Source organism: Suricata suricatta, chromosome 7, assembly GCF_006229205.1.
Source record: "Suricata suricatta isolate VVHF042 chromosome 7, meerkat_22Aug2017_6uvM2_HiC, whole genome shotgun sequence".
Taxonomy (NCBI): Eukaryota; Metazoa; Chordata; class Mammalia; order Carnivora; family Herpestidae; genus Suricata; species Suricata suricatta.
The window spans coordinates 38,548,985-38,569,986 of NC_043706.1; the positions used below are offsets into that span (position 1 = coordinate 38,548,985).

The 21,002-nt window shown below is 58.2% G+C and overlaps 1 protein-coding gene across 4 annotated transcripts in view; it reads left to right on the forward strand.

Annotated features, from left to right (window-relative positions):
- Positions 1 to 14,186, forward strand: part of FOXP4 (forkhead box P4) — a 33,569-nt gene extending 19,383 nt beyond the window's left edge. Inside the window, exons 4-16 of one of the 4 annotated variants that reach the window (XM_029944426.1) lie at positions 268 to 354; positions 1,669 to 1,816; positions 1,969 to 2,182; positions 2,459 to 2,563; positions 3,363 to 3,450; positions 4,389 to 4,472; positions 4,573 to 4,780; positions 4,874 to 4,950; positions 5,908 to 6,009; positions 9,478 to 9,599; positions 11,116 to 11,182; positions 11,664 to 11,833; positions 12,280 to 14,186. In XM_029944426.1, the coding sequence (XP_029800286.1) occupies positions 268 to 354; positions 1,669 to 1,816; positions 1,969 to 2,182; positions 2,459 to 2,563; positions 3,363 to 3,450; positions 4,389 to 4,472; positions 4,573 to 4,780; positions 4,874 to 4,950; positions 5,908 to 6,009; positions 9,478 to 9,599; positions 11,116 to 11,182; positions 11,664 to 11,833; positions 12,280 to 12,427 (1,620 nt within the window). In that variant the 3' untranslated portion in view covers positions 12,428 to 14,186. The remainder of the gene's footprint in view (positions 1 to 267; positions 355 to 1,668; positions 1,817 to 1,968; positions 2,183 to 2,458; positions 2,564 to 3,362; positions 3,451 to 4,388; positions 4,473 to 4,572; positions 4,781 to 4,873; positions 4,951 to 5,907; positions 6,010 to 9,477; positions 9,600 to 11,115; positions 11,183 to 11,663; positions 11,834 to 12,279) is intronic. The other 3 variants (XM_029944428.1, XM_029944427.1, XM_029944429.1) reach the window with 3 other exon arrangements.
- The last annotated feature ends 6,816 nt before the right edge of the window (positions 14,187 to 21,002 follow it).

Consider the following 21,002-nt stretch of genomic DNA (forward strand, 5'->3'; position numbering starts at 1 on the left):
AGGCAGGGAGGGCTCGCAGCTGTGGGGTGAAACCCCCTCTCTCTTCCCCACTGCCTCTCCATCCAGGCCCAGCTAGGGACCTTCAGAGCAGACTAGGGAGAGCAGACCTCTCCCTGCAGGGTGTGTGTTTCACCACCCCAGTGAGACTCCCTCCTTCTGCCTTCAGGAGCCCAGTTAACAGCAGGCTGGGGTTGTGCTAGGGTCAGCAGTCTCCTGCCCGTGGTAACCCAGTCCCACCTCTGCCTCCCCCCCCAACCCCCTACTTAGCTGCAGGAATATTACAAGAAGCAGCAAGAGCAGCTCCACTTACAGCTCCTCACCCAACAGCAGGCTGGGAAGCAGCAACCCAAAGAGGTAAGGGGCTCGGGCGGGGCTGATGTGCCCTTGTGTTGTTGGGTTAATGAGAGCAGAAGGCTAAGCCCTGGGTTCCCTGCGCACAGGCGTGTAGATGCACATAGATGCATGTCTGTGAGCATCCCATAGGCCTTGTTCATGACCAGTTGCTTTGTTGTGGGGAACCTTCCTGCCCACTTGCTCCCCGCCCCCAGCCCTGCCCCAACCTTGGCCACTTTTGATATCCTGCCCTCCGCCTCCAGAGAACTCCCCAGCCTGCATCCCCTCACCTCATCTGGGCCACTGCATCTCCACCAGGTTCCTTGGCTCACCCTTCATGTCCTAGACATGTGCCTCCCTCCTGCTGACCAAACCACAGCCAAGTCCTGAGTTGCCTCTTCCCAGAAGGCCGCCCTGCTGATGCCTAGTCTTTGCCCAAGGCCCCACAGCCTCCCCCTCAATGGGGAGGCTCATAATCGTTGCATTCTCTGCATTATCTCTAGGCTGGAGTTATTGAATAGCCAGCCCCGCCCCCCCCCCCCCCCAGGGAAGGCAGGCAGGCAGAGACGTCCTTGGTCCCTGCCCTCCCAAGCACTCAGGACATGCTTGGCTCCTGGGACTCAGAAAAGACTTGCTGCAGGCCTGACTTGTCAGTGCCTGTGTGAAAAACTGAAAGGGGGGGTGGACAGAGAGAGAGGGCGAGAGTAGAGCTCCCGTTCAGCAAGCAAGTGTGCGCCTGAGCAGTAACGATGTGGTTTTTCCCTGGGCCTGGGTCCCAGTGACCAGCTGATGCTGATCTTTGGAAGTCTCGTCAGACTCTTTGATTCCCTGTATCTAAGAAGCAGGAGAGGAGAGGAGCTGGAGGGGGTAGGCCCCCTCCTCAGCGCAGAAGGGGGGTACCCGGGCATGTGGGAAGGGTGCCCGCCAGGCGGGAGTGGCCCCCGAAGTCTGACAGGCTCATCGATCATTGTGATGAGAGCCCCCCCCTTTCCAGGCGAGCACAGCTGCGGTGCGGGAGCTGAGGCAGCGGAAGGAGGGGAGCGGGAGTAGAGAGGGTGTCGTGCTGCGTGTCTGGGTCTGCTGTGTGTGTGTGTTTGCGCGCGCGTGCGTGTGTGCGTGCGTGCGTGTGCGTGCGTGTGTGTGTGTTTACTGCGAGGAGGCATGCAGCCCTATGGAAGCTGGGCCGGGAGCAGAGAGGCGGCAGCCGCTGACGCTGCTCCCACAGCTCCGGGAGCTGACAGGCCCTGGGACGGGGTGGCCGCAGGGTGGGGGCCAGACAGCTCGCCCTCGGCTGATGGCACCCCTCTCTGCCCTCCTCCTCGGGCCCCCCACCAGGCACTGGGGAACAAGCAGCTGGCCTTCCAGCAGCAGCTCCTGCAAATGCAACAGTTGCAGCAGCAGCACCTGCTCAACCTGCAGAGACAGGGGCTGGTCAGCCTGCAGCCCAGCCAAGCCTCAGGGCCCCTCCAGACCCTCCCGCAAGGTGAGTGCCCCTCATTCCCCGACCTGTCCCCCACCCTCCCAGCTGCCACTGCACTCCCGCTCCCCAGGGGTGAGGTGGGAGGCTCCATGGGTTCCCAGGGGCGGGGGGGGGGGGGGGGCCCTGCCAGCCTCCCATCTTTCTGTCTCCCACAGCAGCCGTGTGCCCGACGGACTTGCCCCAGCTGTGGAAGGGCGAGGGTGCCCCTGGGCAGCCCGCCGAGGACAGCGTCAAGCAGGAGGGGCTGGACCTCACCGGCTCAGCCACCACCGCTACCTCGTTTGCCGCCCCCCCCAAAGTCTCACCCCCCCTCTCCCACCATGCCCTGCCCAACGGACAACCCACTGTGCTCACACCTCGTCGAGACAGGTGCGGGGGCCCAGGTTGGGAGAGGGTGCTGCACACCTGCCCCCCCCCGCCCCCCCCCGCTCCCCCCAGGGCCCCTGGAGCCCCAGGGATTGTGGGAGGCGGAGCTCAGGACCAGAGGTTCATCATTCTCCCAGAGCACACAGAAATCTTCTCAGCCTCTGAGAAGCCCATAGCAGGGACAGAAACATCAACAGTGGGGGAACGGGGTGCTGAGCTGGGCCCAGAGCTGCTGGAGTCCTTAAGTCCCTGACCACTGCCTCCATCCTGCTCTCCCAGCTCCTCCCATGAGGAGACGCCAGCCTCCCACCCCCTGTACGGACATGGAGAGTGTAAGTGGCCTGGCTGTGAGACCCTGTGTGAAGACCTCGGCCAGTTTATCAAGTAGGTGTCACCCCCACTCTCCGTGTCCCCCCCCCCCCCAGCAGCCTTTCCATGGGGCCTCTCACCCCCCAGTCTGCCACCTAGCTTGCCCCTTCTTGGGCCTCTAGCCACCAGCTGTCCTGCTATCCTCACCCCTGGGGTGCCTAGCTCCTTCCCTGCCCCTGCCACCTCCCTGATCACTCTCCCCCACCCTCCCAATATGTTGCAGGGCCTGCAGCCTCTGTGTACCCGATCCCCAGGCTGTCAGAGCCCGGCAGGGTGGGGGTGTAAGGAGCAGGAGCCGAGTCCCCCCACCACCCTCCCCAGCTTTCCCCAGACTCAGTCCCGGAGACTGATGGCCTGGTGACAGGCCGGAAGGCCGGTGGACAAGCAGGGTGGGAGGCGGACAGGCGGCTGGCAGCAGGCGGCCAGCTGCCACAGCCGTGCCAGGCTCTGTCACTGACTGATTAACTCCGCTGTCTCCCAGACCCTTGCAGCATCAGGGTCAAACAAATTGTTTTCACGCTTCGTCAGAGGTTTACTTAATTAGTTCATTTGCAATTAGATCTCTCTGTAGCTGCGATTTTAGCAAAGACATCAAAGGAGGCTGACGGAGAAGGCGGCTTCCTTCGTTGTCCCATTGCCCCGTTTTTTGTTTTTTGGTTTTTTTTTTTTTTTTCTTTCCCACCTCTTTCTTGTATCCCTTGGTCTGTCTGCTTTACCGGCCATGGGCGGGATTAGAGCATGGGATGGGAGGGTGAAAGCAGCCTGAAAGCCAGGGCCAACTTTCTCTGCTCTGTCCCCTCCTGCCCCCCGGAAGACACCTCAACACGGAGCACGCGCTGGACGACCGGAGCACAGCCCAGTGCCGAGTGCAGATGCAGGTGGTGCAGCAACTGGAGATCCAGGTGTGCACTGTGGGGACATGGGGACTTTCCAGGAGGGGGTAGAGGGTCTCGGGGAAGGGTCATCTTCTCCTTTCTTGTGCCCAGTAACCAAGGTCATGAGGTGATCGCAGCCAAATTCTGAGCAAAGAGAATAAAGACAGTAAAATATTAACAGCTACCATATTGAGCATGCCCTTTGTGCTGATTTAAATACCTTCCTTGTGAATTCAAGGGATCTTCTCAACCACCTTATATGCCAGGTACTGTTGTCAGCCCCACTCTACAGATTCGGAAGACTGAGGCCCAGAGAGGTGAAGAAACTTGCCTCTGGTCACTCACCCAGTGGCTGGCCGAGCAGGGATAAGAACCTAGGCAGGCAGGCTGTCTCCTGAGTCCGCACCCTGAAGGACACTCAAGACAGACCGTCAGGCAGCCAGTCAACATTCACCCGTTTCCCTCTGGAGCCTAGCAGAGCGCCCTGCCATGAGAGGGCAGTTGTGAAAGACCTATTGAATTTATGAATGGGGGTGAATGAATCATTCATCCATTCCTGCCTCTCCATTCATCACGAGAGGACCCTCTCACACACGAGTGCCACTGAACTTGGGTGTTGTTCAACCACAGCCTCTGCCTTCGATGGGGAGAAAAGGCCTGTGCCTCGAGGAAGGAGGCCCCTGACTTGTAGCGGCTTGCTGAGCTCCAGCCTGGGACACACAGTGTGGAGAAATGGGGAAGGCTATACGGAGCCATGGCCCCGGGCCCTGGCCTTAAGGATGTGAGGGGGCAGGGCAGAGCTGAGACCTTCCAGGAGCAGGGGACAGTGGGAGCCAGCCGCAGAGGTGTGAAGCAGACGGATGGTGGATGGTGGGAATAGGGGTTCTCCTGGGTGTCTGGTGGAGGAGGAAGAGGACCGGACGCCCCTGGGGCTCAGCTCCTGCCCACCTCCTTCCTCTCCACAGCTCGCCAAGGAGAGTGAGAGGCTGCAGGCCATGATGGCCCATCTGCACATGCGGCCCTCCGAGCCCAAACCCTTCAGCCAGCCAGTGAGTGACTCTCCCCTCCGAGAGGCCCTCCCAGGACCCTCGGGACCCCCGGGACCCCCACCCTTGGCACTGGTCTCAGCAGCCTCCCCGTTGCTCACAGCTGAACCCGGTCCCTGGCTCCTCCTCATTCTCCAAGGTGACCGTCTCTGCAGCAGACTCGTTCCCAGATGGTCTCGTGCACCCCCCCACCTCGGCTGCTGCCCCTGTCACTCCCCTGCGGCCCCCTGGCCTCAGCTCTGCCTCCTTGCACAGCGGGGGCCCCACCCGGCGGAGAAGCAGTGACAAGTTCTGCTCCCCCATCTCCTCAGGTAAGGACTGCCAGGGTGGGGTGTTATTTCCCGCCCCCACCAGCAAGCCGGACCCCCCATCTGGCTACCTCACCCTCTGCCTGTCTCCCCCAGAGCTGGCCCAGAATCACGAGTTCTACAAGAACGCCGACGTCAGGCCCCCCTTCACCTACGCCTCCCTCATCCGCCAGGTGAGTGTGGACGGTAGAGGGGGTGGTAAGGGCAAACGGGCCGCACCCCCACCTCAGCGCCCCAGCGGCCAGGAGGGTCCTGGGGCCAGAAAGACTCATGCCCCCCCCCCACCTATCCTGTCCCAGCACCTGGGTTTCCCTTCCCAGCCGTGTGGCCTCGGGCACAGCCTGAGCCTTGGCGAGGGGCTGATGTAGATGTGTCTCCAGGGGCACGGTGCTATTTTTTGCTGCTCACGCCCACTGTCATTCATTTTCTCACTCCCATGTGCATACACTCCTAGGAGATTATTTTCTCACAGACTTGCCCTCTGTCTGCCTGTCTCTCTGTCTCTCTCTCTCTGTCTCTGACCCCCTCCCTCTCTCTCCTTACCACCCTCCCCCCCCCCCAACCCTCTTACACACACACACACACACACACACACACACACACACACACACACCTACCTGTTCCCTCCCTCATGTCATTAATGCTTAATGTACATTTATACATACGTCCACTTGCTCTGATCTGCACACACAGGCACACATGTCCTCACACTTACTCTTGTACATGCCCACATACCCCATCTCTTGCTTAGGGTGTCCTTTGCCAAAATTAGGATGAATTCCAAACGGCCCCCACCCTGAGGACATCTCTCTCCAGATAACACCGCCTCATTCGCACTCCAGAGCGGGGCACTTAAAACCAGTTTCCCTCCAGAAGGGAGTCCTGTGCTGCTTGTACAAGTGCATATAGCCCTTGAGGCTTGTGTTTCCTTTGGCCCCTGGCTGGGCTATAACCAGCCTGCTCCCCTGGGAGCCAACCAGCACCCACCAGTCCTCTTGTCCCACAGCATTCTGTAGTGGGTGTCCTCTCTCCTCAGGGTGAGAGTCGGGAGCTGGCAGAAGGAGAGAACACAGGCCTGTGACCCTTCAAGGCCCAGACTGAGGGTCCCTTTGCTTCTCTCTTGCCCATAGGCCATTCTGGAAACCCCCGACAGGCAGCTGACCCTGAATGAGATCTATAACTGGTTCACCAGGATGTTCGCCTATTTCCGGAGAAACACTGCCACCTGGAAGGTGAGGCACGCTCCTTCCTCCTTGCCAACGGCCCCAGTCACCCTCGGACGTCTCCATGTCCCTTCGAGACCAAGGACCATATCCCTTTAGTCCCCTCAGAGGGGTAGTTCTACAGAAATGGTCCCAGCAGGGCCCAGGCTGCGCTGTGGGCCCCTCCACTGCCACCTCAGCATGGGCTATGGAATGTTCTCTAACTACCTCTTAACAGCCCCTCCTTTCCAGCTTTGTGCTGCCTTCTTCCTGGGAAGAAATCCTCCTCTTCTCTGGAGTGCTCCCCGATAGGCCCCAAAGGCTTCAGCCCCATAAAATAGGGCCTCGGGGAATCTGTAATGCCCAAACCTGTTAGGGAGGCCCAGGTTACACCCCCAAGACACCCTAAGGGTCCGGAACCTTGGCTAAAGGGGCATGTTCTGAAGCCCGAAGCCTGGGGTAGGTGGGCAGTGTGCAGGCCCGGACACGTGGATGGACCGAGCGAGTCCCGGGGACTGTGCTGGGCCGCAAACAGCGGCGCTCGCGAGGCCCGCTCCCCAGCTCTGCTGTGGCGGCAGGGAGATAATTGTCTCCATCCAATTAGTCATTTCAACACCTTCAGCCATAGAGTGTTCTCAGGGGACCAGAGGCAGGGAAGGGAGGGACCCTAGAAAAATGGGACACCATGTGGAGTGGGGCACTCAGCTGTTTTTTTCCATAGCCAAGATGGGATGGGTGTGTGTGTGCGTGCCTGTGTCTGTCTGTCTGATGGACGAGCATATGAGGGTCTGTGCAGCAGAGTGGGAAGCTGCTATCTAAATTGGGAAGGGGGAGAGGAGAGGGAGAAGGGATTGTTGGCACCCTGCGGGAAAGGTTAGACACCAGGGAAGGAGTCCCTATGCAGAACCTTGACTGGATCCCTGGCTCTTGAGTCCCCCTGCTGGCCAGCTCACAAAGTGCAGCAAAACAGGCCACCTCCCCACACCCCTCCAGGTTTCAACAAGTGTCATCGAGGCCCCCTCCCCACTAGTGCCCGATCCGGGGGGATCTGCACAGGGCCCGGTCTCCTCTGACCCGAAATGTGCTCGCTGCAGCAGGAGACCCTGCTCCATGACCTTCCATATTGCTGTGCCCAATTCCCAAAGCTTAGGAAAGAGGCTGTGGGGCTGGGACAGCTGCTCTGATTGGCTGTGAGTGATGTCATTTCCTGCCAACCACAGTCCTGCCCTCTCCCTGAGCCAGCAGGGCCTTGTGGGGACCACCTAGTCCAGTCTCCAAGCCAGTTTGGATACCAGGGCTTATAAATGAGAAGAGTTCTATACAAACAGAAAGGATCATTACAGTGTTTATCTAATGTTTATGTTAATAATGCAGATTAATCTTCTATCTTTAGGGGGGAGACCATAGAGCTTCACTTCATCAGACAGCCTCCTCCTTGGGGGCAGAGGATCCCTCAGCCACCCGCCCTCCTTTCCTGTTCTCCTAACTGTGCCACCCCACCGTCCTTTCTTGAGATCAGAAGTTAGCTGGTCTGGGGGACTTGCTGCAACCCCTCGATGGCCATCTTGAAGCCCCTCCCCTCTAGCCCAGTGCCTTTGGCCTCCCATGCCACCTTCAGTCATCACCCAGCCGGGGTCATCCCGGTGGTGTGTCTCTGGCTCCTGGTTCTCACCTCTACCCCCTCACCTAGTGTAGGTCCCAGTGTAGCACCAGCTTGGGGAGCAGATGACCTTCCTAGTTAGTTCCCTGCTGCTGTTCCTGCCACTTAGGGCACTGCCTGTGCCTGCCCTCCCTGTGCCACAGCAGAATCGGTCTCCGCTCGAGGTCCACTTTGACCTTCAGGATTTTTGCAGCCAAGCTTCACTCATGTTCCTTGGGAAATGTACCCTGTCCACACCCAACTGTTTCCCTTCCACTTTCCACCCATTTGTCTGCCCCTTGAGGCCCCCCCTCTTCTCCTCAGCTGTTTCTCCTCACCTCCTCCCTCTTCACCCTTTCTGGCCCACACCCTTGGTTACCGTCCACTTCAGACCAGGGCAGAAGGGTCGGGGGCCAGCATGGGCCAGGCCAGCTGCTGTTCATCCGAGGACAGAGCTGCCATCTGCCAAGCCGATGGTCCTCACCAGCCCGCCCCCGGTGTCCAGCCCCTCCCAGGGCCCATGTTGTGGGCTCGTCCTTTTGTTTACGCAGCCCCCCGCCAGACCCCTTAAATTGCCGTTAATGTTTCAGCGTAACGAATTAGTCTCTCATCACGAATCAGGCTTCGAAATGAGGGAAAAAAGCCCCGGTGAGGCCATCCTCGGAAATTGGGGTCATTCTCATTTGCAAAGCGGAGGATCGGAGCCCCGTAATGCGGGCAAATTTATTCTGAGGCAGGAGCCCCGGCGTGATTAGGCCCTTTGTAATTATCGCTCCAAGAGATTCCACTCCAGCCGCCCGCCTCCCTCGTGGATTAGCAAGCGAGTCGGAAAAATACACAGGATTTAATTAGAGGCAAATTAAAATTGGTAATGAAATCGGGCCAGTTGCAAGTGGCAAGAGTTGGAAGGGAGAGAGGGAGAGGGGATCTCCAGGGGCATGGGCTGCCCGCCCTGCCGGCTTTCTTCCCCGTTTAGAAATGTAAAGAGGAGACAAGGATGGGGACAAGGCGGGGGAAGCTGAGGGAGGACAGGTAACAGGGACAGGGATGGATGGGGTGAAGCTGAGAAAGGAGAGCCACAGGGACATGCGGGGAGTGGGTGGACTAGGACTCGCCGAGGCCCCCTGGGGGGGAATTGGGCCAAGCACCCCCGCCCTCACCCAAGTGTCCTACAATTCAGATGGCCTCAATTCCTGAAGTTACCCTGCCAGGAGGAGGTGGGAGCAACAAGGTGACTTTTCCTCTTTTCTCTCTCCTCTTCTTGCCTCCCAGCTACTAAACCTGTGCTCTTCTCTCTCCCCATATATTTCAACAAGTTTGCATTAGGCCTGCTATCTACCTCATGCTCTCAACAAGCTGTCTCTTCTCCCCGTCATGGCTCCCATACTCCTAGAGGCTGAGGAAAGTTGCAGTGAGGGTTCCTGATTTATGTCCAGAACTTTTAAAGCCTAGTGGAAATTCTGCATGCACCTGAGATGGGTCACTGACGTGCCAGGGCTTGAGTATGATCTCCTGGCCATCCGGACCTCCAAGTGACAGCTCCGTGTGTCTGATCAGTGCTGCCAGGAAGACAGATGATTACTATCGTTTAGTTGGCAGACAGGGTTTTCCAAATTGTGGCAGGGAGAAGGGAGCAGATCATTAAACAGGGTTGTGGGCTGTGAAGACCCTGGCAGTCCCTGGGTCCAGGGCGGGAGAGAGGCCTGCCGTCGTGCCTGGCTGGACTCCTCGCTGGGGCAGCCTGCTTGTCCCTGGGCCAGGGCAGGTGGGACACGGCAGCCGGACAGGGACTTTGCCATGTGTGCTTGCCTGAGCGGGGCAGGGGCTTCTGAGCTCCTGCCCTGTCCCTACACCCCCAGAACGCCGTGCGGCACAACCTCAGCCTGCACAAGTGCTTCGTGCGTGTGGAGAACGTCAAGGGCGCCGTGTGGACCGTGGACGAGCGCGAGTATCAGAAGCGGAGGCCGCCAAAGATGACAGGGTATGTGGGCCCTGCCCCGAGCGGAGGCATCCACCTGGGGCATGGACCGGGTCATACACACCCCCTCCCGTTTCTCTCCAGAACACCCATGTGAGCCCAGTCCTTCCCACTCTGGGGGTGGGGTAGAGGAACCCAGGGGAGCCTAGAATCTGGAGGTGACAAGTGATCAGAAAGAGGATGCATTTGTCTTATTCTGTCCCTATTTCTAAATGAGGGAAGGAGCCCAGGGGGACCTGGCACCAGAGAAAGAGAGAGACCCGAAGTAGCTATGGCCAGAGCTGGGACATGGGGAGATGCCAGCCAGGTGACCATTGGTGAGGGGGCAGCTAGCCTCAGAGCCCTACTCCCCTGCCTCATCACAGGATGAGCTGATCTCTGAGGACCCCAGGCCCCACCTCTGTGTGTTATAGGGAAAGGAGACCCAGAGAGGGCAAGGGGCAGGGGAAGGTCACACCGCACTGTAGATTCATGGCAGAGCAGGGTCTCTGAACTCCTACCTTTTGCGTTCGCTCTAGCCTGTAACATTTTCAGTGGAAACTGAAGGACCTGGGGGTGGGTTGAAATCTCCCCTTGGCTTCCCTCCAAATACCCAGTGGCCCTCCCACCCTAAATGTCCCTCACACAGGCCACCCTTTGCCCATGCTTCTTGGGCCGGAGGCCTGTTGGGAGAGAGAGAGAGAAGCAAGGCAAGTAGGTAGATATCTATTTGTATGGATGCCTTTCCACCTCAAAGATCCTTCTCCTGGGAAAAGAGCCTCTCCACCCCACGCAGCTGGGGAGAGGGAAGGAAAGCCATCTCCTTCTGAGGGCCCCCTCTCCGACATGGGGAAGTATCTTTATATCTCTTTCCCGATTTGGCCAGAAGACCTGGATTCAGTTGCACTTCTGCTTCTCACTGCCTCGGTGCCCTTGGGCCAGTTCCTTAATCTCTCTTAGATGCTCTGTAAATGGCAGATAAGGGGTCAATTGCTATGGAAGAGGGACAGCCTTGAGCCACTGTTTTTCCTGATCCAACTCCTGAATACCTTCCTGTGCAGATGAGCCTCTGGTGTGGAGCACATGGGGATAGGCTGAGCCCGTGGCTTCTTAGATGTCCCACAATCCCGGATGGCAAGAGAGGATGGGTATTACAGACGGGACCATTAGGCTCTAGCTTGGGCCTGCCGAGCCCCGCGAAATCTAGGCAGCAGAGAAAACCTGCTGGGGCAGCATGATGTGAAGACAGGCATTGGGAGGGACCCCCGTTCCCACCGGCTGGCTCTGAGACCCTGCGCACGTTCCAGAGCCCGAGAGCCAGGGACCCGGACCTGGGAAGGGGCTGTCAGCACACACCAAGGCTGTGTCAGCGTGAGGGTTGAGGGAGTTGGAGCACATGGGGGGCTCAGCCAGCGGTGCTGACCGTGCCCCAGCCTCCTAGCAGCAGGGATGGAATATTGCCTCGCACCACACCTGCCGGGGCCTTGTCCGGGTCAAGGCCTGAATGAATGAATGGAGCACTGCCTTCCCTGTCTTCCAGAAGCCCCACCCTGGTGAAGAACATGATCTCGGGCCTCAGTTATGGAGCACTTAATGCCAGCTACCAGGTGAGTGCGCCCTTTTCCCACTTGCCCCCTTGCTGTCCTGCCCACACACACTGACCTTGGTCTGCTCTCCCCTACAGAGGGCCCATCTGTCCGAGGAGGGGGAGGAGGGTGAACTCCACTCTGGGTGGCCCAAACGCCACCAGCCCTCTTCCCGGCCCCTACCTGGGGCACTAAGAGCAGGGAGGAAGGTTGGCCTGACCAGTGGTGCTCCCTTCTCTGGCTCATCAGTCTGGGGGCCCGCTGCCTCCTGGGAAGGGATGGATCCGGTGCAGGTCCCCAGGAAAGTTGTGAGGCAGGGGGTCAGGGTCACAGTCTGGTCTTGGCAGGGGAGGGGTGTTACCAATGTGGGGAAAGTCTGAATCTGGGCTGGGGACTTGCCCAGATCAACCTGCCTTCAGGGACACCCTGGAGGCTCTCTGGGGGTGGGGAGGGGACAGCACTGGATGGAGCTGGCTGACGGAGCCACCCCTGTGCCCTCTAGGCCGCCCTGGCCGAGAGCAGCTTCCCCCTCCTCAACAGCCCTGGCATGCTGAACCCTGGCTCTGCCAGCAGCCTCCTGCCCCTCAGCCATGACGATGTGGGCGCATCCGTGGAGCCGCTGCCCAGCAATGGTAGCAGCAGCCCCCCTCGCCTCTCCCCTCCCCAGTACAGGTGAGCACATGGCATGGATCCCCATCTCCCTCGCCCTCAGCCACCCCTGCAGGTGGGGTGGGATCTCCATCTTCTCACCCCCCTACCCACCTGTCTTCCCAGACATGGGACTTCTCTTTCTTCCTTCTCATGGTGCCTCTCCCTTCTTGTTCTCCTTTCTCTTCCTCTTTATTTCCCTCCTTCCTACCTTCTTCCTCTTCCCCTTCCTCCTCTCCCCCTGTTCTGCCTTCTCCCCAAGCAGAGGCAACCTCTGCCCAGCCCAGCATCCCCCTTCCAGGGAGGTGGGCTCTGGGGGAGATCAGACCTAAGACGTCAGGCCCCAGTGGCTCCAGGAAGATGCAGTCCTAGGGAAGTGAGCTGTGGACACCCCACTGCACCCCCAAATTCTGGGGCCCCCCCCTTCCCCCCAACCCCACCGGGTGCTCACATGATCCCTTGTGTCACAGTCACCAGGTGCAGGTCAAAGAGGAGCCTGCAGAGGCAGAGGAAGACCGGCGGCCAGGCCCTCCCCTGGGCCCCTCCAACCCCAGCACTGCGGGGCCTCCAGAAGACCGGGACCTGGAGGAGGAGCTGCCGGGGGAGGAACTGTCCTAAGGGCCTTGAGGGGCTGGCGGCAGGGGTGAGACCCCTCCCTCCGGAACCCAGGCCCCACCTACCCCACTCCTCAGCCCCGCCCAAACCTCAAGGCACTTCCAGGACTCAGATGGGGGTAGGGGGGGCTGGAAATAGCAACTCCCAACACGACCTGACTGACAGACGCTCGGAGGCAGGGACGGTCCTGCCCCCGAGGGGACACAGAACCCCTGGTCTGGGACCGGCGGAGGAATCGGAGGGCCCAGACTCTTCCTTAGACCCTCCCCTACATCTGAATACCGCCTTCCCCAACCACCAGCAGCAACGGGGCCCTCCTCCCCCACCAGCTCTCCCTACAGGGCCCCTCAGCGCCATGGAGACCCGCAGGCGGGGCAAAGCCACCCCTCTCAAACCCAGGGCCCCTCGCACCTGGCTCTGGCAGTGTTTTCCGGCCTGAGCCTTCCCCCCCCCCCACCCACCCCGACTTGGCCTAATTTGTGCTCCCTTCCACCTTCTTTTCCGTACTGTGAAGAAATCCCCCCAGCCCCCAACTCTGACCCCCTGCCCCTGCCCCGGCCTGGGCTGGGCGGGCAAGCTGCCGTTCCAGACCTTACCCAGAAGAAACCCGCCCCCTCAGCGGTGCCCACTGAGAGCCACGACTGGGGTGGGACAAGTTGCGTGCCCTGTGGGGGTCTGGGGGAGCTAGGCCGCCCGGCTGCAGGGCAGAACCGGGCTGAACTGGGCCTGGGCCCCCATTCACGGGGTGCTCCCCCGCTGCCCCCACACCAGGGAGCAGAGGAAGGGGCCCAGCGCCGGCCTCCTCACCGAGGTCTGTGCCCGGTGGCCTACGAAGTGGGAGCCGCACTGCCCTTGAGGCGGAAGCTGCCAGCGCCACCAGGAAGCATTCTGCCTCTGTCACCGGAAAGGCCGGGCGACACCAGGCTTGAGGGGCAGGTGGCCGCTGTGACTAAGCAGGTCACCCCCAGCCTGCAGGTCCCCCACTGCAGTCCTCCCTCACCCTCTCTCAGCCCCCCACCCCCAGTTAAACCGATGACCAAAGACCTTTCTTATGCCGGAAGCAAAAACCAAAACTTTTTGTTGGCTTTTTCCTTTGTCGCCTCCCCACCCCCACCCTCCTTGCTCCCCCGCCCTGGCCCCAGGCTGGAAGCCCTCCCTCCACTTAAGTTATTGTTTTAAACCAAAGTTTACAGTGTCTGTTGGTGGCCCAGACCCTCTGCGCCCTTCGTCCCCCCACCCCGAGGACCCTGGGACTCAGCAGAGGCTGGGGGCCTTGCTCACCCCCACTCTGCTCTTGGCCAGCCAGGAGGAAAGAACAGGGCAGAGGGAAGGAGGCGCGCTGCCCCCAATGGCCCGAGGGGTTCTCCTCCTCTTGGGCAGCGGGCCTTTCGCCCCGGTCCCAACCCCGGGCTGCGATTCCTGGGGGGCTCTGCAGACCCTAGCTAGGACCAAGTCCCCCCATCACACTGGGAGTGTGGATTCCAGCAAAGGAGCTGGAAAAGAAGTGAGACTCCACAGACCCCCTATGGGGGACCCCAACTTAGGCCACGGACTGGGTGTGTTGGATGCTCGTGATATCCCAGGCCAGGCCCCTTTGCTGAGAAGACTCCTTGGACTATTTCCCAAGAACCCCCCGACATACACCCCTTCACAAGCCACCCCTCCTGAGAGGCAGGGGGCCCTCCGCCCCCTCCCCTATGTACTCCCCACCTGTGTTCTGTTTGACCAGCACAGAAATATTAAACGTCCTCTATTCACCGGGCCCTGTGTGCGTCACCAGGGTGAGGGGGGAAAGGCATGGAAGTGGAAAGGTTCCTCTGGGGGCTGGGGAAAGGAGGCCCCATGGACAGTGGGGACGCCTTAGGGGTGCTTTCTGGAAGGGCACCAGAGGGATGGGGGGTGGGTACCGGTCTCCAGCTCCTGCCTGCCTCTTCCACTGTCAACCTGGTGTTCTCTGGTATTTTCTTTCAAACCAGGTCTCTCCATCATTCTGCTTTCTCCCAAAGTCTTAATTCCTTCTTGTTGGCCCCCGCCCCCACCCCTTCCTTCAAGGGTGGGTTCAGCAGGGAGATTTCCTCCAGGGATGGAGAGGATCCCTGCTGCAGGACCACTATCCCTGGTGACGGGTGCCTGCAGGCCCAGGTGCCTTTCTGGGCCCATCACCCTGCTTCCGTGGGGGCCACCTGGCTGGGGGTGTGTATGTGCACATGCATGTGGGGGTGGGGCTGTCCGTGGGTGCCCCCCCCCCCCAGAGCCTGCCACTGTGTGCCCTGTCAGTCTCTAGTGCTGGTGGGCTCAGGGTCAGGAAAGGGGGTTAGTCTGACCCACTCGTAAGGGCACCCTCGATTGTTAGAGGAGGGAGGGAAGGAACTCTAACCTGTTAAACCAAACTTGTGTCCTGACTCCTCCCTCAGCCTTCCATCCCCCAGCAACTTCTGGCCCTTTGCCAACAGGGGAGCCTCTCTGGCCTTACTCCCCAGTGCCCACCACCCACCAGTGTCATCTACTAGTTCCCTTCCTCCAGCATCTTGAGCACCTTCCAAACGCTTCCTTCTTGAGGGTATGGACCCCTGACCTCTGTCCTGGGGCAGGCGCCCCCAGAAAGAATGTATGTACTTGGGGGGATCCAGGAGGTAGAGGAGTGGGTGTGAAGAAAGCAACCCAGTTGGAATCTGTTACCTGTCCCACCAGACTGCTAGAACTTTCCAAAAACCAAGCTGGGGGTTGGGGAGCAAAGTGGGGTTGGAAAGGAGAAGGATCTGGAAATCTGGAAGTCAGTCTTCGCTGACTTCTCTGTCTCAGGACCAACTTGTCCTTTCCTACTGCTTTCGACCATGGTCTGTTGCCTTCTGTCTCTTTCTCCTCCCATTTCTTCTCTGTTTCACTGCTGTCCATGACACCCTCCCCGTCGTGCCCTCATCCCCTGGCCACCTGCATGGAGCCTGGGGTGAATTCCCAGAACCTCATCTGAGCATCGCAAGATGGCCTGGCCAGGTCAGGCCAGGGGAGCTCAGCCTGGAGTCTGAATCGCCCCAAACCCTCCACCCACAGGCTTGTCCACCAGCATTAGATTAAGAAGCCGCAGTGCGACATTGTCGCCCGGCCCTCCCTGCCCTCTGGAGGCTGCCAGCCCAGGAGAACTGTCCATCTGTGCTGCCAGCAGTCCCCTGCAATGTAATAAAACTCCCCTACAATGTCACTGCAGAAACTTCGCCTCTGGGACCCACCAACCCCCCCTAGAAATTCCCGGAGCATTTGGGGTATCTGCTGCCAAGCTCCCAGCTCCCTTACTCCATCCATCCCAGCAGAAGGTCTCTGTTCTCTAAACCCACCCCAGAGGTGTCCTTCCTGCACCAGAGACTAAAGGGACAAGACTACACCCAGCCTCACTCAGGACAGTCCTTCCCGCAGTCTAATTTCTGTTCCTCCTGCTTCAGCTAGAGTTTTGTTCTTTGATTTTGTTTTCAATTCCTCCCCCCAGAGGTACAGCGAATGTCTGCTCAGTGCACTTGGACGTGGAGGGAGGATCTAGCTCGGGCTTTGAGGAGGAGGGGCTTGCAAATATGAGCAAGAGGAGACAGCAGAGGGCCACCACCTGAGAGCACTGGGCTTACAACCCAATAACCCATTTTCTCACTAGTCTTTCAGGTTCCATGTGGGGCCCTCTCTCAGTACCTTCTTCAAATAAGAACCACCCCCCCTAAGCCCTTGGTTGTGATTGGCTGTCAGGAAGCCCCATGGACGTTCTTATCTCTCCTTCCTCCTGTTCAGAGAGGTGGGGGCAAGTGGTCAGTCCTGGCTGGCACTGGTCCTAGTGTTTCTGCCCTGATGGGGAGAGGGAGGCTCTCTGCTGAGACTGTTCCCAAGCTGGCCAGAAAAAAAAAGAAAAGAAAAGAAAAGAAAAAAATCCAAGCCGGATATTTTGGAGATGAGAAGGTATAGCTCTGGACTCTGCTTGGGCAGAAGTGCCCCTCACATTCAGAAAGCTCTTCTCTCCCCCTCCCTCTACCATTAACTGTCCACCCCTGCTCAAGGTCTTTTGCCAACGGCCAGCAGAGGGCGCTTCAGACAAAGCCGACCTTGGGCTCCAGCTTTGGGCAAACTTGTGGGTCTGAGGAGATTGGGAGATGGAGGTGGTGAGGAGGGGTGTGGGGAGGAGGGGCTGGCCCTCGGGTGAGAACAACAACCCTCCACCCCTCTGGCCCAGGGCAGAAGAGGGTTCCTTCCTCTGAGTGAGGACTTCGCGAACCTCTCCAACTTGGTGACCTATGCAGTCTCCTGAACAGAAATGGAAGAAGGCAAGAGAAATACTGAGTGATCTAGAAGGAAGTGGTCTCTAAAGACTAGTTAGTATACCAGGCAGACAGGCTCAATAAAGACGTTTAATGGTAATAATTACTAACATTTAATGAGCTCTCATTATGTGCCAGACACAATTCTAGACACCTTATGTTTCCTGTAATCCCCCCACAACAACTTTGAATTACCTGCCGTTATTATCCCTGTTTCACAGATGAGGACATCGAGACCCAGAGACAAAGAGATTAACAGACAAAGCACTAAGAATGAGGAATACCGTGGTCGACAGTGTGGAAAGGGAAGAGGGAGGATCAGTGGCTTAGTCTCAGCAGTTTAGTGACATTATTTGCTTTGCCTTTTCCCCCCACCCCTTCTTGGAGATTCCCAAGGGGGAAACTGAGCTAAGAGCGGCTCAGAGGCAGGAGTTAGGCACTGGCTTCAGAGTTCCCCAGCTGCTGTTCTCTTCTGGGCAGAATGAGGTAAGTCGGGACTTGGAATAGCCACTGTGGGACAGAGGGAACGGGAGAGAGAAGGAGCCTATAAAAATAAGCAAGCGGGGGCCTTCCAATGGAGCAGTCTGAGCAGGGAAGACAAAGAGGCCCTTGTCTGAGGTGGGGAATTCACAACGACCACACACAAGGGTTCACCTGAGCACGTGTGCAAACACGGGCACTCACACGTGCCCCTCACTACCCAGCTATGTTTACACCGAGAGGTCCCTTCCATCCTGAAAGCCCGCTGTTAAGCCCTGCGGATGCTCAAGGCAGGGACACATACCACTCGGTAGTCACAGAGACCTCCTCACACGGGCCCAGGACCTCTCCACACCTGCAGTCTGCCTCCATACCAGGGTCAAAAGTTTGGAAAGACAGCCCCTCCTGACAAGGTGGTCATGGTGGCAGCGGGGGCTGAAAAGCCCTATGTCCTAGGCCCAGGGGCCGGGGGAGGGGGGGGCGGGGTGGTGCAGAGGTGGGACAGGCACTCTGGAGCTTCTGGCGCAGACTAGAAGGCTTGTAGCTGCACTAGGGGTCAGTGCCCCTCCTGCTCTTGAACCTGGAGCTCAGATTGTCTACATTAGGCCACTGCCTGGGCTTTAGGATGGGCCAAGCATGTGGGGTGGGTCGGAGTGGGTGAACACCAGAGAACTATGGGAGGGGTCTCTGCTCTCAGAGAGCTGGTTCTCTGGTCGAGAACCTGATGGAGGTGGGCTGAGCACCCAGCGCTCCAAGGAGGAAAGCTCAAGTCCTGTGGGACTCAGCCCAACGAGAAGAGGAAACGGAGGAGGAGAGGAGAGACGTTTTAGGTCTGTAGAGGAGCTTTGCTGGAGCTCGAGGCAGGTTCGTGTGGCAGCAAAGGGTTGAACCCGGGCAGGAGGGGCAGGGGCCAGGAGACCAGGGGGCTACCAGCAGCCCAACCCACCACTGTCATTGCCAATGCACATCCACATCCTATGATGCTGGGAAAAGCCCAGGCAGGTGAGTTGCAGCCGGATTTCCTTATCTTTAATGTGGTGAGAAGCCCTGACCACGCAGAAGGTTAAGGGGAGAATTAAGAGGAACAGCAGATACAAAGCAGGCACACCAAGCTTGCACCTGTTCGTATCCAGTAAGTCCTGACCCTGCTGAGGTCTGTGAAGAAGCTTCAAGAAACGGCCCAAGTCCTTGAGGAGCTCCCATCAGAGGGCGATAGTCTTGTATTTAAATAAATACATAGCGGTCTGGGCTTCCGAGTGGTTCCAGCACCGCGTGCTTGGTCTTCAAAGATGTTCAGGAAAGGGCTCTCGGAGAGGATTGGGCTTACAAGGAGCCTGGAAGGAAAGACAAGACAGCAGGAGAGCTCACCATGTGGGGCAGTAAGTGAGCGAAGGCTGGAGGGGGGGACCCATTTGGTTTGGGGAAGGGCAGGAGAACCCCAGGGGCTGCGATACTGCAAGATGACACTGGAAAGGTGGGAGCTGGGCTGTGGGGGGTCCCCCAGGCCAAGCTGGGGGGGGGTGTCCAAGCCAGGGCTGTGGGGCAGCGTGCCCAGGGGGAGCTTAGCGCAAAGCAGTGATGGATCCATGTCTGCTTTGGAGAGAAAGTAGGTGTGGGGAGAATAGGCTGGGTGACATGTTGGGGCTCGGGGGCCGATCAGGTGGCCACCCATACCAGCAGGTGACAAGTGACAAAGTCCCAAATAGGGAGGGTGCTCTGGAGAATGATAGCAGGAGGCTCTTTGAACAACAGTGGAACAGAAGATGGGACTGGGTTGCTGCGTGAAAGATGAGTCCAGAATGGCCTCCGCTGGATATGTCCCAAAGGTCTACTCCAAGTGTGGCACACTCTCACATGGAATATTATACTCCAGAGAAAGGGAGTGCATAGAGCTACATGTATCCGCAGGGTGCATTTGAGAGGGAAAACAACGTAAGTGGAAGAAAGACACAGAGGGAGTATTGCCATTTACATAGTGTTTGAAAACAGACATAATGATGCCGTATATCATAAGCGTTTGTGTACATGCAGCAAACATTTAAGTAATTTGTAGAACTGATAGATAGCAAGTTCAGGTCACTGCCTCTCTGGGGAAGGCGGGGAATGAAGTGGGGGGCTCTCAAAGGACTTCAAGTGCATTGATAATTCATTCTAGAGCTGGGGGCTTGAGGGCAAGAGGCGCAGCCATGAAAGAAGGCAGATATCATGGGCAGGCGAGGAGGAAAGTCCCGAGGCGATGAGGGGGCTGCAGCATTCATGGGCTACAAGGCCTGGGAGACACCTACCACCACCACCACCACAGACTTGGCAACGGGAGTCCTCTGGCCCTCTAGGACAGCAGTTTCCAAGGACAGGGATGAGCTAAGGAGTCAGTGTGTGGAGTGCAGGTGGAGGCAGAGGTGTGCTCTCTTCTTCAATGAGTTTAGTAGCAAGGGGAGACCGGGGACCCCAGAGGTAGAGGGGAGGCGGACCAGCATGGAATGCCAGGAAAAGGTTTTCTTATTGATTTTCTCAATTGTAATGATTTTGTGTATGGTTATGTATTTTTTTTTAATGTTTATTTGAGAGAGAGAGAGAGAGCAGGCAGGGGAGGTGCAGAGAGGGAGACACAGAATTCCAAGCAGACTCCAGGCTCTGAGCTGTCAGCACAGAACCCGATGTGGGGCTCGAACCCACAGACCGCAAGATCATGACCTGAGCCGAAGTCAGACACAACAAATTGAGCCACCTAGGTGCCCCAGTTTTGTATTTTGTTAATGTTTTTTTTTTTTTTTTGAGAGAGTGAGAGAGGGGTGAGAAGGGCAGAGAGAAGGAGAGGTTGAGAGAGAGAGAGAATCCCAAGCACATTCTGTGCTTTGAGTGTAGAACTCGACATGGGGCTCGATCTCACAAACTGTAAGATCATGACCTCAGCCGAAATCGAAAGTTGGACTCAACCGACTGAGCCACCCAGGGTCCCTGTATAGTTTTGTATTTTTAAGTGGGGGGAGAAGCAGGAGAGGACCAAGCTGGATACTCCATGAGTATGTGTGAGAGAGCACCTTCCCTCCTCCACCAGACTCATCGATACTCACTGTCCCTCTTCAGTAGCTCCCCAAGGACTCAGGCCCAGCTGTTCAGGAAGAGAGGGGAGTCTGGAAAAGTCATGGGGCTTACATCCGGCCTGGAGAAGGAGCCATCCCATCCTGGAGCACAGATCTGGGTCCGGACTGAAGATGCTCAGCAGGGAAGGGAAGACTGGGTGGGTCTCACACACACACTACAAGGTGTGAGATCCCGAGAAACGGGAGGGAGGCAAGTGGGAGGGCTGGGGCCAGGCAGCCATTGGAGGGAGGCCTTCCCACCTACTTCAACCCTCCCTTCATTGCACTCGCCACTCCCACCCACCTGCCACTCACCTTCTTTTCTCTCTGTCAGTCCCCATCTAATACCTTCCTCATCCCCGTGCTTCCTGCTTCCCAAAGAACCCATGTCCGTGACTGGCTGTTCCCAGATGTCCTCTCCCACATGCTGCTCTGGTCCTCACTGCCGCACACTCACCACCGCCTACCCCCCTGCCAGATCCAGGCCTGACCTGAGTCTGCCTCCATACCAGAGTCGCCCCAAACCGGCCCACTGCCCTTCCCATCCCCAGGGCACATGCAGTCAGTCTACAACTCTTTACTGAGCGCCTCTATGCCCAGTCCTAGATGCTGAATTGCCAGGCATGGGCCCTGCCCTCAGGGGGGTGACAGAAGTAAAATAAAAAATCGGGACAAGGCAACCCACAAAAAAGCATACTCTTATCCCCCCTTGCTGCCAGCAAT